This window comes from Danio rerio, chromosome 5 (genome assembly GCF_052040795.2).
Source record: "Danio rerio strain M-AB ecotype USA chromosome 5, GRCz13ab, whole genome shotgun sequence".
In the NCBI taxonomy this organism is placed as follows: domain Eukaryota; kingdom Metazoa; phylum Chordata; class Actinopteri; order Cypriniformes; family Danionidae; genus Danio; species Danio rerio.
Window position 1 is genome coordinate 18,893,740 of NC_141025.1, and position 18,885 is coordinate 18,912,624.

General features: G+C 37.5%; 1 protein-coding gene across 1 annotated transcript in view; it reads left to right on the forward strand.

The window, feature by feature from the left end:
* Positions 1-18,885, forward strand: part of hira (histone cell cycle regulator a) — a 35,191-nt gene that overhangs the window by 8,978 nt on the left and 7,328 nt on the right. Inside the window, exons 12-22 of the mRNA XM_087253355.1 lie at positions 322-537; positions 2,804-2,889; positions 2,981-3,157; positions 6,715-6,882; positions 6,972-7,176; positions 8,077-8,175; positions 9,010-9,158; positions 10,396-10,557; positions 10,705-10,763; positions 11,228-11,333; positions 11,415-11,537. Of these exons, the coding sequence (XP_087109481.1) occupies positions 322-537; positions 2,804-2,889; positions 2,981-3,157; positions 6,715-6,882; positions 6,972-7,176; positions 8,077-8,175; positions 9,010-9,158; positions 10,396-10,557; positions 10,705-10,763; positions 11,228-11,333; positions 11,415-11,537 (1,550 nt within the window). The remainder of the gene's footprint in view (positions 1-321; positions 538-2,803; positions 2,890-2,980; positions 3,158-6,714; positions 6,883-6,971; positions 7,177-8,076; positions 8,176-9,009; positions 9,159-10,395; positions 10,558-10,704; positions 10,764-11,227; positions 11,334-11,414; positions 11,538-18,885) is intronic.

The following is an 18,885-nucleotide window of genomic DNA, read 5'->3' on the forward strand; positions in this document are numbered from 1 at the left end:
ATTCATAATTAAGAAAGTAAATGTCTTGTTTTTTGAGCAATTGGTTGAATCGTTTTTTCCAGATACAGACAATCTAGAGATGTTTGCTAATTGCCTTTTCTCACTTCATGCAGTGTGATATAAACAGTGTTTTGTAAAAATAAAAAGTGACTTGTTACAGAAGTCGCACTTTTGTGAAAACAGCTGAGCTGACTGTCATGCCAATGAAAATGTAGCATCACTACTCTGTTTACTACTACTCTACACTCCATAAACAAACAAACAGGGTGTCAATAAAATGACTTGATTCTCCAATTGAAGCTTCTCTATATCTTTCCACAGAATGCCATTCATCAAAACATCTATGGAAAGAGTCTGGCCATCACAATGGAGTCACAGCTTTCCACCACAATCATTGAAAACCCTGAAATGCTCAAGTATCAGCAGGAAAGACAGGGGAACCAGAACGCTAATGTAGCCCAGGGAAGCGGCCCTGAAAACCAGACGCCCAAACTTACTAATGTGCTCAACGGAGAGTCCCTGGAGGACATCAGGAAGGTCAGAAGAAAGATCATGTGACAACACACATTGCACTTTTTTAGTGGTTAAAATTATTCAGATGCATTATATATGAAATTTTCCTTAAAAAAATATTAAATGTTAACTTTTGTGGGCTGTTGGGGATATTTTCATTCACTTAGTGCAGGATTTTGAGTCTTATTTTGGCCACAGCTTTCTCTCTGTTTCAGCAAATGGAATGATTTTTGGTGACAAATTTTATTTTGATACATTTTTTGAAAATGTTTAACTCAACAATACACTCTGAGCAAATTTACTACTCTTTCGTTATGTTGGTGGCTGTTTTTGCCCCATTGACCTCTGTTATTATGAAATTTTTTATTGCAAAGCCATGACATCATATTATCACCTACTCTTGATTGTTGGTGTTTTTTTTCTGTTGGGAAAAGGAACAATTTGTAATTTTTGCTGCTGATCATCAGTTGCAGTGCAAAAAATCGTTGTTTCTGCCTTTTATATTGACTTTAGTAGGTGTGTGTGAGAGAGAGACCTTTGCGCACTTGCCTTAATATGTCTGAGAAAATCAAAATAATCATCTTAGCTCTCAGAACATAGTAAGTGTATTTCTGCACACACTATATATTTGTTTTATACTCCATAGAAATCCATATAAAAACTAGAAACTTTTTTTGCACAGGTCTATCTATATAATGGTGCCAACTAGGCCTGGGCCGGTAAATGATTCAGTATGAAAACCTTGGATAAAAAATATCACGGTTTGACAGTACTGTGATTACTGCTCTGAAATATATTCTTTTAAAATGTATGGGTAAAAAAATCCATTTTGAACACAATATATGTTATTTTGAGAAACATTTGAAATATTTTGGAGCAGTAAACATGTCAGGCCTAATAATTCAAATTAATTATTGACCTCTGCCATCTTCATTTATTTCAAAAACAGATTTTTTACAATTTAAAATGGCATCTTTGGAGATCTTTTCTGCTGGAAATACTGTTTTCCTAACAAATTTAAATAAAAAAAATGTAAATAAAAAAATAATACACTTACTGTAGGAAAGTTATAGCTGAAACTTTTGACAGTTTTAAAACCTTGACTTTTCTAAACCACGCTATACCTTGAAAATGCTTATTGTGAAATTAGATACCAATCAGTACTGGAATTTAAAAAATGTTCATTTCCCACTTACATTTGAGTGCTGTTAAGAGCATTCCTAAACAGCGCTGATTTTCCATTGTGTTCACATGCTCAACAGAAATGACTGTGATTGGCTGTGAAGATCATCAGTTTACTGAACTCAACGCTGTTTACGGTTTAGTGTAACAAAAGAAATAGGGATACTGGATCATTTTAAAGCCACGAAGATCAGCTGGTCTATTCATAAGCTGACATACGAGTGTTCTGCTGATGAAACGACTGATCTTCATGGCTTAAAAATGCTCCAGTGTCCATGTATCTATGTTTACACTTAGTAAACCGTGTCAAGTTCGGTTAACTGATGATCTTCACAGCCAATCACAGTCATTTCTGTTGAACCAACTGATGATCAACAGTAAATTTAACCTCTTCTCACAAGGGAAAACCACCAACAATAAAAAATGCATGATTATTTGGTGTCAAGGCTTTGCAATCAAAAAATGTCATTACAATGGAAGTTAAGGGGGCTAAAACAGCCACTAACAATGAAAGGGTATTCAATTATACACTTGAGTAAATTTTCTTTGAAAACAAAACTAAAAAACCCTGCATGATGTAAATCCTGCTTCTTTGGGAGAAAAAAATAAAACTTTAAGTTTCACTGGTATATAAGGATTGCAACACACACACTTGGAGATTGTAATCACACTTTTGGACCCAATTTAAATCCTTTAATGCTCAGATGGGCATAACCTGATTTTAATGTTTATAGTGTAATCAAAGCAGCACAATCATACTGCCCAGCCCATATACACATAATGTGTGGTTATGTAAATTATATTTATATTACATGCAAAAGACAAAGTGTAGGTGTGTGATTAAAAATTTTTTTTTGCATATACTTGAACATCTGCCAGTATCAGTCTGCATGCGACTGCATTGCTGTTTATTATTTGATACCTTGGTCATAATGTAATGAAAACTGACCTGTACCCCCCCAAAAAGTTTGCATAAATTGCACATTTGCAGTTATTGTACATGAAGTAACATTTCAGCTTTAAAGATGTCACGTTGCTAGTGAATACAGACAATCTTGGATTTTTTCGGTTTATTAACAAATGGCTTCTGTTTCTTTGGATTGGGTAGAACCTCTTAAAAAAGCAGGTGGAGACCAGAACAGCAGACGGGAGAAGAAGAATCACACCTCTCTGCATCGCACAGCTCGACACAGGGTAAAGAACACACACAGCAACACATCTAAAATTACCACTCACCTATGCCATTGCGTGCGTTCAGTTGCTGAATCCGTTTTCTTTTACCAAGGGACTTCTCACCAGCATTGTTTAACAGCGTTCCGATCTTGCCGGGGTCATCCGCATCTACCCAGCTCACCCCACAGATCTCTTCTGATTCCAACACGGCCAACTCACTGGGCCTACGACCCTCTCATGACCCCAGCACCACCTCTCCAAACAAAACTGCAGAAGAGAACAAGGACAGGTAAGTGTATATGTGTGGTGTCTCTCTCTTACGCCCTATTCACACGGGGCTTCAGCGTCAACGCTTGACAGAGGGCGTGTCTGAAGTTGGGGCTGAAACGATCGTCATAGAAGCGTCAGCCAATGAAATTCAGTTAGCAATAGCCCACTGTCTGAGCTGGTGTATTTGCATACAGCGATCTGATTGGCTAACGCTTCCGTCGGCGCTTGAAAAGTTGAGCTGGTCCCAACTTCTGCAGCGAGGAACGCTTCTGAAGCGGCGCCGACGGATCCACAATGCAGTTCGGCAACGCCTGACGTCACCCATTCAAAGTGAATGGGAAGCGTTGACGCTGACGCCCCGTGTGAATAGGGCGTTACTCTATCCACCTTCCTTTCCTCCATGATGCTTTGCGTGAGTTATGGGAGCATAACTGTGAACATCAGTGAAGTGTGAAAAAAAAAAAGGGTTTAGGTAAAATTGGTATGGGTTTACAGGTATAATAATGAGTTTATTTATTTATTTATTTTTTTAATTGAATATGAAAAGTCAGCATATTAAAATTGGCAAATGACCTTTAACAGACCATATACAACCTAAAAAACACTAAAAAAGTCTTTCTCCAGTAATATTATGAGTGCGTTTCAGAACATTACCAAACACAAAAACTAAGGCACATTGCTTTGGGACTGCCTGCTAATTAGAGCTAAACAATTAATCGAAGTTGAAATAAAATCGTGATTTGAAACGTTGTGATTAGCTTATCCCAATGGCTGCGATATGAATGCAAAATAAATATATAAACACATTTATTCTCTATCCGACTCTGAAAGCAAATGAAAGACTGTCCTCTGTATGGTTCTGCCAATAGTGTGAGCGCAGCTTAACTTTCCCCAATCAGCAGTATCCAAACCAGTCGAGGTCCCACCCACCATAAACAAACATGGGAGCGTAGGTAGTGATGATGATGATGATGATGATGATGATGATGATGATGATGATGATGATGATGATAATGCCGATGCCGCCTCACGAGGATTCATATAAGCTTTAGATGAGTCTGTTCTTATACACTAAGTTCACGCGCTTCACTCACCGTGTCTAACAGCACAGTTATATCAGTGGATACACAGCAATTCTGATAATGGAGTATATCCATTTTACACAGACTTTTAATTTCAGTCAGCCAGCCCCAGGGCTTCCGGTTAATTGTCATCCCATACAAAAACACAGTATTTAAGATCTGATTACTTAAAAAAAAAAAACAGCGATCTTCATTGCCTGGCTGAGATTTAATATAAAGTGGGTATCAGACCAAACAAGAAGCACTGCATTAAATTATAGTTTTCCTCGCCATGTCTTTAAAATATGTAAATTAATTTTACCCCTGTATTTTCAATGGAATTTCTGCGCTAGCCTGCCGCTAATGATGGCGCCTTTGCTTAAACTGTCTTTCGTCTCTTTTTAGGATTTAACAACCAAATGAATGCTGAATGGATGCTATTTAACTTATTATATTTGAATTGCATCACAACATTGATGCTGTAAAAGGAACCTTATAAAATATATAATAAAAAATAGTCATATAAAAAATAGTCATATAAACCTTTCAAGGGAAGTTCATCATTGGCTGAAAAATACCTACTTTGCATATAGTCCATTGACTAATAAACCAAGCCTGAATTCCTCTGATTGACAAGCTCCATGTTTTACTACATACAAACAGAGAGAAAACGAGAGACTCTTGTATAAAGGAAGAACCGACACACTCCGCTCAAATTATAATCTTTGTTGCGGTAATTCAAAGACTAGTGCTCATAGATTTATTTTTTTTTACATAATTTCAGTTGAAAATATACAATTATTGAATATAGCAAAATAAAAAAATGTTTTATTCCTTTAAGTGTGTAAAGTACAATATTGAGCCTAGCCTTAATTTTTAGATAAATGAATTGCAAATCGCGATATCTGTCAAAAAAATCACTATTAGATATTTTCCCTAAATCATTCAGCCCTGTTGGTAATGTGGCTTTTTATATGTATATTCAGTGCTTGACATTAACTTTTTGTTCACCAGCCATTGTGAAAGTAGCTAGTAAATACATCTGAAAATATATTTTATATTCATAAATTTGACTTTGGCATGCTAAAATTACTTGATTTAAATTGTGTCATGTCCACATTTTACTTTTTTGTGTGTTGTGTATGACCTTGCTCAATGAGCATGAGCAAAATTAGCTGTGGTTTCATAGTGTCGCATTGTAATTAGTTTTTTTTCACATGATAGATCAGGACTCAATACTAACAATTTAACTTTTTTTTCTGGCCACACCAAACTAATTATTTCTTTGCCACAAATTTCAAATAATGTGTCAAAACTATGCCGTATACTTACACTTTTTATTCAACAATTTTTTTTTGAAAAACAATTGATGGTTAAAATTATTCTCATGTATCTAAAACTAGGCACAGTAATCTGTCCTGGCTAAAGGTCTCAGATCACCAGTTAACTATACGTAAATAGAGAGTTAATCCCCTATTAAAGCAATGTTATTGAAAATTAAACCATTAACAAAAATAACTTGTAAGAAAAAAGAAAGCAGGTAAAAAAACATTCCGTGTGCGTTAATGAAAGGATGATCACGCTTACACAGTTAATGTTAGACCCATTAATAATCTATTCAAAGAGTAGTTAAAGCGAAATCGGCAATTGCTGTCGCTTACAAAGAATCTCGAGCTCTTGAAAGTAGCAGAACTGAGTGCATGAGTTGCATTTCTAGGCACGGTTTCTTTGCGCTAGGAAACAATAGCGCGTCAGTGGGTGAGGATCGGCTGTCCCAGTGTACATGTAATCCTTATTCATTATTCACCTGATTTCTTTTGCTCGTGCGAACAGTTGTTTTTGACAGTCATGCTGCTTCTCAATTCTAAGATCACATTTGCACGCATATTGACAAACAGTCATAAACTAGTCTTAAGTAACGAGCCAGCACTAGCAATTTAAAAATTATTTTCCGCCAGCCAAAGTGGCCAGTAAGAGCGGCTATCTAACCCGCCACAGTTGAAATCTACCCGCATCTGGCGGGTTGGTCGTTGATTATATTGACCCCTGTGTATATATTATATAGATATTTTTACTCTTTTAGTGTAACGAAAACTAATCAATGACTAAGGCTGTTAAATTAGCTATTGGCTGCTTTGAAATTATCCAGCATTGTCCCTGTTATTAAAATCTACTGATAAAAAGGTAGTATTACTTTGCTGTAGGGAACAGCAAAGAAAATAATTGTTACTAAAAAAAGAAAAAAAATCTATAGGAACCAAACCACAGTGGATTCAAGAAACGCTTGCTATTGGTTGTAATGCTAATATCTCTTTAAAATGCTAACAGTTATTTCCATTGGATGAGTAAAAATAAAGCAGTATTGGTAGCACAGTCTTATTATTTATAGCTCTTGGTTTCAGTTCTTAATGGAAGTTTCCCAAACTGTAATTGCAACCCATAATATGGCAGTAGGAACAAGGTGGATACTTAGTGAAAATCTTATTTCATGTATTATCTCTGCTCTCTCTTTTAGTGCAACAGCACCTGTAAACTCCATCGGTATGAAATCAACTCTGCTGCTGACTTCTGCCTCCAAAATCGAGCCCATGAAAGCACTAGATTCACGATTTACTGAAAGGTCAAAAGCCACACCAGGGGTCACTAGCGTACCCATCACCATAGGCATCACGCCACTTGACAGGTAATAAAGTTATTGTGGTTATTAGTGCATTTTTTTTCTTTTAACTAAACTAAAAACCAAGCTGAAGATGTTTTGCGTGTCTGTCTCAGGGCAAAAGACAGCAGCTCTGTGAAGGAGCCAAAAGGAAAAGATGAAACCAGCAGCGACAGCGAGGACAAGATCATGAACAAAACACTGTCTATGGCCAAGAGGAAGGGAGAGATTGAGGGAGGAGAGGTGGTGGAGAAGAGGAAGAAGGGAAGGCCGAGGAAAGATGCCAAAATGATGATGCCCATATCACAACCTTTCCCGCAGGTGACATAACTTCTTGAGACATGTTTTGAAAACACCAATTTCAAAATCGACTGCCTTTTTGTTTATTTTTTTTACTGGATTGGGTATCGGCCAGATGGGACAGATTGAAATCTGATGTTGTGCATGTACTATTGTGATATTGTTAAGCCCCACAAAAGCCGTAGAGACCTTGACAGTATCAAATTTTCTTGCAATTAATTGCTGAGGCTTTTACCATGATGTGAAGTGTTATCATGACTTGCGCTGTGTAAAAGGTTACATAACAGGTATAAAAAAAAGAATAAAAAAAAGAGTATTCTTATAAATAAATGTTTGAAGTAAACAAACGTTTTAAAATCTAAATTAGTGTAACGGAGGCCAGCTAGTAAGTGCTGTGCTAGCCATAAGAAATGTGCGGACAGCCAAAATCTATAATTGTCTCATCCATAATTGTTATGCAGTTCAAAACATAACTTAGAAATGTGCCCCTCATTTGGGATGCTTTTCATGTCCGGCCCAAATGACAAATTGATTGAATAGCCCTGTCATAAATCATAACTCTAATATGCCAACTAGGAAAGCTATTTTTTTTTTAAATGTCTTTAAGGTAGTGGCTTTTTTATATTGACCAAAACTTTCAATAGAAATAATTAAGCAAATTTAATGATTTTTTTTTTTTTACCTTAATTATTATAGACATGTCATGGATAAATATTTTGATAATTTTATAATATGGCCATTTCATTGACTTTTTACAATTTCACTAGGATCTCGCATATCTCAAACCTAATAATATTTAAAAATGCTTGTTCTTTAACTTTATTTAGATTTCTTTCGATAAGCTTAGTGACCCATGCACATGCGAGATCTTGAGCATCTTGATTAGAAGACAAATTTACTTTTCTAAATCTTCTGTTCTAGACTCCAGTCTCAGTGAAGGAGGAGCTGCCTCGATTAGCAACACCTGCAGTGGTGTTAAAACTTTCAACCCCATCCATACAGAAATCATTCAGCACTCAGGTAAGATCATACACTCCTATTCCTACACCCAAGTATCCTACAAATCATACAAGCTTTAAACATGGATATTAAAAGATGCAGAACTACCATCATGTTTTACTGGATGGACTGCAGTATTCTAATTTAAAGTGTTTTTTTTTTCTATCTCTAGTTTGAGAAGACTTTTGGCCTTTTTATGTAACGCAATAATTTAAACAATTTATCTTTTTTATATCATTATTATTATTATTATTTCTTCATTTATTTAATCAATTAACTGGTGTTGGGTGAGGAGATTCCAAATGTGTAAAGGGCTTTGAGTGTCCAGAAAATATACATATAATTATATTACTATACTATACTATAATAATGTAAGGAATTATTAATTATTATTATTAATATTAATAATAATATTAATATATATATTAAAATATAAATATTTTTATGACTAATTTGTTTTTCATTTATTAACTTGTATATTAATTTACCTGTTTGTTTGTTTGTTTTTTTACCTGGATTTCTTTTCCTCCTCATTTAGTTTTTTTTTTTTTTTTTCATTTTAACCTTTGTAAATGTTCTGGTTTTAACATAATAGGCCTATTAGTATTAACCTGTAATATGTGTTTGTATTACTTTGTCATGTACTGAAAGAAAAGGTGAATTAGAAAAAAAAACTGTACAAAAAAAGTACTACCTACCTGTATTTATCTGTTTTTGTCTAGTATTAATTTAAAATGTCTGTTGATAACTATAATTATTTATTACCAGATTACCATTGAGATGCCTACATAAATTTAAAAAGTAAATAAACAAGTCAAATAAAACATTTCATGGGGTTTTAACCTGCATGTTTAGGTGGGCACTGATGCCGTCACGTATCTGGAGGTGGAGAATGAGGTCTCGGTGGTGTCTGGAGCTCGTCTCAGTCAGCTCAAATGGAGGAGAGAGGGCAGAGAGTGGGACACACTGCTGGCCAGTCGAATAATCATAGCAACGGGGAGCAGGTGAGCACTCAACCATAAAAACGAAGCAATCCACTATTTTCTGTCTTTATTTATTTATTTATTTTTAATAAATTCCTAAGTTTGTCGAATAAAGGTAAGTGGGCTGTACAAACCACCTGTTGTAACGCATTCATATGCACTAGACACTTTTACAAACACATGCTGCTTCAAAGACTTGATCAGAAATGGGACTGTCAAAATCTTGGATAATGCACTGCAATCTACAAGATATCGATCTTAAATTGCAAATAAACAATTTAAACAAAACACAAACGAATAATGTTTAGACTAAAAAGTACACTTTTAAAACAATTACTCACAGTATATTTACAGTTATGGTGCTTTCACACCTGTAGATCTATTGTTTTTTTTTTCTGAAACGGAATAACATTTTCACCATGTTTCTCCTAGTTCTTGATGTGGTCTCAGACTGTTTTGGTGTGGATTAGAGTGCAATTGCTGGATTCACATATGCCAAATGAACCATGCTAAGAGGCAAACGCTCCAGGTTCCGAAACACCCTTAGTTATCAGATGTCTATTGGTTTGACTCAATAAATTGCTGGTTTCTATTGTTGTATGTTTATATTTATGTTTAATTGATATGTAGCACTGTGGTCCTGCAAGTCATGACATTTCTACTGTGTCCTCACAATAAAGTTCAGCTTTACTTGAAAGTTGGTGATGCTTGACAAAATAATCTTGTTTTCATTTTGACATTAGATTATTTTGCTTACCCCATTGACATATGGGACAATTATTTCCTAAAACAAAATTTTTTTTTTGCTTGTCTAGAAAATGCTTCTTGATTTAAGAATATAGATAGACCTTTGGATTAGAAACGAGACAAAGAAAATCGATCTAGCATTTTAAGCACTATAGTGTTTGAAAGAAATGCAAAGTGATGTCATTCAAGTTACGTTGCATTTTACACACTAAAGATCATGACACTACAACTACCCTGCGCATCTATTGATATGAACAGCGATAATGCACTCACTGTAGCATCAAGACACTGACAAAAAGTGCTCATTCAATTTGTTTAGGAGCAGTCAAGTGAATATATTTCAGTGCTAAACTTATTCTAAACCTCCAACTAACGGTTTATTCTTCTATGACTAACAACAGACATCATTTAGTTACTCCAGTGTCAAATTTGGTTGCATATGTGAGTGATTTACTTGCATTGTTGAGGGTTGCGTCTCTGCTATCAGTATCTTCTCTTTCTCTCTTCACAGTGATGTGGTTGCGGTAGCGTGCGAAGACCGAACTCTCTCTGTCTTCACTGCCTGTGGACGGAGGCTGATTCCCTCCATCATGCTGCCGGCACCCATGTCAGCACTTCATTGCTCGGGTCACTTCGTCATGGCACTGATGGCATCAGCCACGCTGTCTGTCTGGTACTGATTCTCTGCTTCTCAATAGAATAGGCCAGACATTTGCTCTTTCATTTCTCATAAATGTGGCTGTGTTTACTATTTTTTTTTTTTTTAAGCAAAATTTTAAAGATCTAGGTTGTACATGCTGACATAGATTTTTTTTGGCAGGGATGTTCAGAAACAGACGGCTCTGGTCAAAAATGAATCTCTGAATCCAATCCTATCAGGTGAGAGTTTTTGTTTTTAAGTGAAGATCTTTTATATTAGATTAGATATTTGCTGAACTTTTTTCATTATGTGATATTTTATCATTTGTCAGGTGCTTTTTATCTAAGGTAACTAACAAATGAGGTCAATTGAAGTAATAAAGTTGCTTTAATTTAGAACATGATGTAATTCAGCCTTTAGGCTTGATGGTCAGTCTTGGTCCTCAATCTGGCAACCTGCGCTTGCGTTTGTTTTGATCTAGGAATGTAACACCCAGTTAAACCACTGGGTGTCAAACTTAAATACTGCACCTTTAATGTTGCTGATTTACTGTGTATTTCCTCAAATAAAATAGCCTTGGCAAGAATTACTTTTCAGAAACAGTTAAAAATGTTAGCAATCTTAAACCTTTTGCATATAAATCTTCTGATCTGCATGAAAAAAAAGTAACATATTGTAAAACCTGATCTCTTATTCACACCAGGCACAGACGCAACAGTAAGCCAGTCTCTTATAACGCAGCAAGGTGTAGCAGTGGTTTCGTTGTCAAATGGAAAAACGTACTGCTTCAATTCATCACTAGAGACCTGGTGAGTGATCAACAAAATATGCATCAACTTAAAGCCATACACCTGTTGATATTTTGTGTCATTTCTATTAATCTCTAATAGGAATTTGATTGCCGATAAGCAGGACTCTCTGGTCCTGTGTGCAGATTTCCGCAACTGCTTGTCCTCTCAGGATGTTTTGGGCTCCATGGGGCCCCTGGCTCTCACACAGGGACGTAATCTGAGGTAAGAGTTTTTGCTGTGCTCTGATTGGATGTCGAGCCTAAAGCGAGCATGCTACTATCTGTCAGAGCCAATTGTAGACCGAGTATGGATGCCAACTTATAAATTTATAAGTAAAAAATTTATATAACTAGTTATATTTATATAACTACTTTAGTTATATATATATATATATATATATATATATATATATATATATATATATATATATATATATATATATATATAACCAAACTAAACTAGTTATTTTATATATATATATATAACTAAACTAGTTATTTTATATATATATATATATATATATATATATATATATATATATATATATATATATATATATATATATATATATATATATATATATATATATATATATATATATATATATATATATATATATATATATATATATTGAATAATATATATATTATTCAATTTGTCCTCCTTACAGCAACAAAAATAAGAATAAGACTTCATACTAATTTTTCAACACAATAAAAACACTTTGAAACCCCCCAAACATGCATGTGAATACAATAACAAATAATTATTCAACACAATGATAAAAATAAAACAACAAAATTAAGATACCACTGTCAACCTGAAAAAAATATTTGTCCAATTAAAGAAAAAAAAAAACTTCATCCAATGCATAATGCAGAAATAACAGTGTAAGTGTAATGTAATGTAAATATATGAGAATTCATAAATATAAATCTGTAAGAGTTCTTCCTGGACTTAAAGGCCAAAAATGTAGGTTTGTGTGCATAATAATGTTGGAATAGGTGTTTAAGTGTACTACTGATTCATATTAACACATGTAGCCCTTATTAAAAAAGAGCTTACTTAAACCCACTTGCACCTAAAAGCAGAGCATAATATATTTTTATACATAGAAATATACAGAGATTATAATTATATTTTTCATATTATGGTAATCTAATAGACAGAGAATATTAACAGACCACTATTCTGTTAAGAAAGTGCATTTTAGTATGCATACTATTATAGGAGTTATATGGTATGTTTCCCTTTAAGTAACTCGTTCGCTACATTTCAGTGTTTGATTTGCACTTGGGTGAAAATGTGCTTTTTGCTATCAAGTTTGTGTGTTAATACCTGATTGGGTCTATACCAATTAGTCCCCGCCTCTCTTATAGGTGAATAAGCTATTATTGGTTTATCGTGAGAGTTGAGGAGAAGATCGAGAGAACGAGACCGCAGAGGCTTGTCTCTGAGAGAAACTTAAGTGTTATAACTGCAAATCGTGAGTTATATACAGTTTACATTGATTTAAAGTGTGCTAAAGTTGTTTAAGAACCATAGTGTATGCGTTAAGTGTAATAATTGCGAGTATATTGAGACCGTTTGTGAGCTGAAGACATTGAAGCTCGTGTGAGACCATATCCTCGTGTTTTAGCAGTCAATGCTACACTAGACTGACGCAGTGTTTTAGCGAGTGAACTGTTAAGAGAGTGAAGCTCGTTCAGGAGGACAGATTCATTGCATCGGCGGGAGTGTTCATGCTGTGTGCTGACGCTGCATCGGACTGACGGTTCGCGGTGGGGGACATCGATCGCGGGACAGACGACATCGCGCGGAACGGACGAACGACGATCGCGGAACGGACGACGATCGTGACGGCTGCAGGAACGCCAGGTACATTTACAGTGTTTTCTTTTTGCTCTTTTAAGAGTGAAGAGGCCATTTTGCAGTTTCAAAGGCCACTACGCACCCGAGCAACATAACAGGCCTGCATCGAGGGTGGGTGAGACTGTATGTGTGTGTGTGTGTGTGAGAGTGGGCCCACTTTCAATATTTCAGTGTTGCAAAAGTGTTCATTGCTGTTAACGTTTACAAAAAAGAGTGAAAAAGGTGTTATTTTAACATTTATATTTGGAGAATATTTGCTTTGAGATTCTATAATCTGAGATACGAATGCACTAAGTACTTGTGAGTAATCTAAATCATTCAAGAGTGAATTTATAGTTTTAGTAAGGGAGCGTCTAAAAAGTGCATCAAGTCACAAAAGTGTAAAATGCTTATTGCTTAAGTGATTGGGGTCCAGTTGTTGGATACTCATACTGTGTGTTTATTGAAGGTTAATAACTGTTTCTCTTTGCAATTAGTGTTTTATCTATTGTGTATTGATATAAGGTTGTATTAATAATTCATATCTTATTATAAATAGCATTATAATTATATTTATACCTATAATATCACCTTTATAAATAACAAATACCTCTATACTCATCTTTATTTTATTTTGTTTATAAATAAATTTCTATTTGTTTATAACTTAATTTGTTTTGCTTACTTATTCATTGAAGATCTCTAAAAGTGGTATCTGATTAGGGGGAGTGAAATATTAGTCGAGAGGCTAAACTGTAGGAATCCGGTGCTCCACCCTATAGAGCTTAGGTCAGGACAAAGCCTAAGAGGGCAGGGGGCGCTACACAAATTGGGGGCTCGTCCGGGATTCACTCCCACCTTTTCCTGATAACCTAAGAAGAGTAAATTAAACACCTTAATACACTTTAAGAACACTGAAGAGGAAAAACTGACACCATCTTGTAACTAACTGCTTATTATTGAGAAATGTCTTTCAGAAGTGACCCACAACTGCAGAGTGAACTTCTTGAGTGGTGCAGAGAAGCAGTAATTGACCCAGCTCATGCGTTGTTGCTGACAGGAGTACCACAAAACACTGAGACTGCTTGCATTGAAAAAGTGGCCGAGAGTGTGAAGCTCTTTGGACGAGTACGGGTTCGAGACTCAAAAGGTGGAGCCACTCCGACAACTCTGTTAGTGCTGTGTGAATGCAGAGAAGTTGTAGATCCCACTAATTGCCCTGAGGAATTGCATCCTACAGATGGTGAGGAAGCCTGGATGATTATCTTAGCTACGGAAAGAGAATCAGCTCATGTTGCTCCAGCAGAGTTTGCTGACAAGCTCTCCAAGTTTCTGAAGGATGAAGGCAAGTCTATGACTGATGTACATGCTCTAATTTCTCCACAGAGTGCAAATCCCAGTTCACCTGAGTCAATAATTCGTGCAGTGGGTGAAATTCTTGAAAAAACAGTAAGACCATCGAGTGATGGAAGTGCCTACCGTCGTTTACGTACCTTCTCTGGTATTGTTCCAACCCCTGTAGGAGAAGAAACTATGGATCACTGGATTGAACAAGCTAAGTTGATGATATCTGAATGTGAGTGCTCTGAAAAGGAGAAACGGAGAAGAATTGTGGAAAGTTTAAAGGGACCAGCCCTGGAAATCATTAAAGCTGTCCGTATGTCATGTCCTGATGCGGAAGCGGTGAAATATGTGGAAGCTCTGGAAAGTACTTTTGGATCTTCTGAGTCTGGAGAAGACTTATACTTTGCTTTTCGGCTTCTTAGACAGTGTCCTGGTGAGTCACTTTCTGCTTTTCTGCGAAGAATGGAGAAATCACTGACTAAAGTCATCCAAAAAGGGGGACTGACTTCTGCGAATGCTGATAAGGCTAGAGTAGAGCAATTGATTCGAGGAGCTGTTGAATCTGACATGATGCTATTGCAGTTGCGATTAAGGGAGCGGAAAGAAAATCCACCAACTTTCCTGAGTCTGTTAAATGAGGTTCGTGAGGCTGAGGAGATAGAAGCCACTCGACGCAAGATAACTGCTACTGCAAAGCCCATACACTTGCAGGAAGAAAGCATTTGTCCCACTGTTGTACATGAACTTAAAGCAGAAATTCAAGAATTGAGGGCTCAGATAAAAACTGATCGTTCAAATATTGCTTCATCCATGATGATCGAGAACAGAGTGAAATCACGCCAATTAAGCCCCACAGACTCAAAGGAAGTAGTCAAAGAGACTGAGGTTCAGGTGTTGAAAAAACAAGTACAGCAGTTACAACAACAGTTAGCTATAATGAGTGTTGGTCAAAGTAATTCAACAAGCCATGCCCGGTTACCACAAACCCCTGTTTCAAGTTCATCGCGACACCAGCTTTCAAAACCCAAAGCTGACTACTTTTGTTACCGATGTGGTGAAGAGGGACACATCGCAACTAAATGTAAAGCCCCTGAAAATGCCACTCTTGTAATCAACAAGCTAGTACGTTCCTTAAAAAGGGCTAAAGGAACAAAGAGTGATCCGAACAGCCATGCTGAAGATAGAGCTTGTTTTTCAAAAAAGAGCCAGATACACAGCTGTGAGCCAAAGGGTCTTCCCAAGGGTTTAGTTGGACCAGCGTCTACCATTGCTGTGAAAGTAGGAGGACATCCATGCTGTGCTCTTTGGGACAGCGGGTCTCAAGTCACTATTGTTTTCGACTCCTGGTATTCTGAACATCTGTCAAATGTGCCCATACTTCCTCTTTCTGGCCTATCCATCTGGGGCCTAAGTTCATCCAATTATCCCTATAAAGGATACATTGTAGTTGATGTCACATTCCCTGTTGCTCTTACTGGTGCAGAAGAAACAGTCACTATCCTTGCTTTAGTCTGCCCAGACCCTAAAGGACCACAGCAGTTTCCATTAATCATCGGAACCAATGCTAGCTTCATCCAGCGAATGACAAATGGTGAAGGTACTAATATCACATGCAGTGCCCACTCACTCAGAATTCAAACACACCTGGACACCACATCTTTTGCTGTCGACCAACCTGAGGGCCAAGTGAGATGGAAAGGCCCAGGTATGCTTAATGTCCCATCACAAGGTGAGCGATATGCTTCATGCAAAATTGAGTCTGACAAACCTTTAAGAAGAGACATCTTTCTCATTGAAACCTCTCCTGTTGATTCCCTTCCTGCTGGACTGCTTGTTTCCCCTGTCGTTTTTTCTTCATCAGCAGTGGATGTAAACAATTTCAGGATTTTGATTCAAAATGAGACCAGCAAAGAACTCTCAGTTCCTCCAGGGACTGTAGTTGCTCAAATATTCCCTACAGATACAGTCACTGTTGCTCATGGAGTTACAGAGTCTAACGATCAGATTAATCCTGACGTGTTTAACTTTGGTGATTCGAACATACCTACAGCTTGGGAGAAAAGATTACGCTTGAAGCTGGCTGAGCGAAAGAATGTGTTTTCGACACAGGAATGGGATGTAGGCTTGGCTAAAGGAGTCACCCATCAAATTAGACTGCATGATCCTCACCCATTCAGAGAGCGTTCAAGGCGCATTGCCCCAGCCGATATCGATGATGTCAGAAGGCATCTGAAAGATCTTCTAGCTGCTGGTATCATTGAGGAGTCCAGAAGCCCATATGCATCGCCTATAGTAATAGTGCGCAAAAAGAGTGGTGCTGTGAGAATGTGCATTGATTACCGGACTCTAAACAGTCGCACTACACCCGATCAATATGTCACCCCTCGCATTGATGATGCATTAGACTGCCTAGCGGGAAGCAAATGGTTTTCAGTTTTGGATTTGCGGAGCGGCTATTACCAAATTGCGATGTCTGAGGAAGACAAAGAAAAAACTGCATTCATTTGCCCACTGGGGTTCTACCAGTTTCAACGTATGCCACAAGGAATCACTGGGGCCCCGGCAACGTTTCAAAGATTAATGGAGAAAGTGGTTGGAGATATGCATCTATTACAAGTGATTGTCTATCTCGATGACCTCATTGTCTTTGGAAGCACACTGGAAGAGCATGAGGAGCGATTGATGAAAGTCCTCGACCGACTGGAGGAATGGGGGCTGAAAGTGTCTATCGACAAGTGCCAGTTCTGTCAGCCAAAAGTCAAGTATGTGGGACACATTGTTTCTGCTGCAGGAATAGCTCCAGACCCCGAGAAAGTAGCTGCGGTGACTCAGTGGAAAGAGCCTACTGACCTGAAATCTTTAAGATCTTTCCTTGGATTTTGTGGATTTTATCGTCGTTTCGTTAAGAATTACTCCTCCATTGTAAGACCTCTGACAGAGTTAACGAAAGGTTACCCACCTGCAAAAGGAAAGAGTAAGGTGGAAGGAAAGAAGTACTTCAAGGAGACTGATCAATTTGGTGAGCGTTGGGACAACGCATGTGAACAAGCTTTTCAAGAGATAATCAAGTGTATAACTCGGGCACCTGTACTTGCCTTTGCTGATCCATCCCTACCATACGTACTCCACATTGATGCAAGTCTGAGCGGCATTGGTGCTGTGCTGAATCAAGAACACTCTGATGGACTTCGACCAGTTGCTTTTGCTAGCAGAAAGTTGAGTGCTTCAGAACAGAGATATCACATACACCAGCTAGAGTTCCTTGCATTAAAGTGGGCTGTTGTAGACAAGTTTCACGATTACCTGTACGGAGTTCCATTTGTCGTGAGAACTGATAACAATCCTCTAACTTACGTACTGACAAGTGCAAAGTTGAATGCAACTGGTCATAGATGGCTAGCAGCCTTGGCCACATATAACTTCAGCCTGCAGTATAAGCCAGGCAAACACAACATTGATGCTGACGTGCTTTCCCGTTATCCTGCGGAACCTGCCACTTCCTTCTCTTGGACTGAAATTCCACAGTCTGGAGTAAAAGCTATTTGTCAGTTGTCCAACTTGTCTTGGAGTGATGAAAAGTCCAGACTGATAGACCAGTTAGGTGTTTCACCTGGTAGCATCCCTGCTGTTTACTCTTGTCCTGCGTTGCTTGATGTTTGTCATCTAGAGCAGTTGACTCATGCTGACCTAAAATTGTCACAAGAACAGGATCCTGTTATTGGCAAAGTAAAACAAGACGTTGCACGAAACAAGCCACTCACCCCTATAAAAGGTTCTGATCCTACCCTCACTCTCCTGCAACGCCAAGGTCCTAAACTTGTCATTCGAAATAATCTGTTGTTCAGAGTCACCAAAAACCAAAGTGGAAAAGAGAAAGTTCAACTAGTGTTGCCAGAGAAATACCATTTAACAGTGCTGCGGTCTCTGCATGATGATTCTGGTCACCTAGGAGTAGAGAAGACCACAGAGTTACTGAGGGATCGTTTTTACTGGCCACGTATGACCAGTGACATTGAGCAATACATCAAAAATTGTGGTCGTTGTATTACACGCAAGACCTTACCTCAAAAGTCTGCCCCATTAAGCCACATTACCAGCAGTGGTCCACTAGACTTGGTTTGTATCGACTTCTTGTCCCTTGAGCCTGATAGTAAGGGTATTGCTAATGTGCTAGTAATAACTGACCACTTCACCCGCTATGCACAAGCATTTCCTACTAAAGACCAGCGAGCTGTGACAGTTGCCAAAGTGTTGGTAGAAAAGTTTTTCGTTCATTACGGATTGCCCTCACGCATTCATTCCGATCAAGGAAGAGACTTTGAAAGCCGGTTGATACAAGAACTTCTGGGAATGTTGGGAATCCGCAAATCACGGA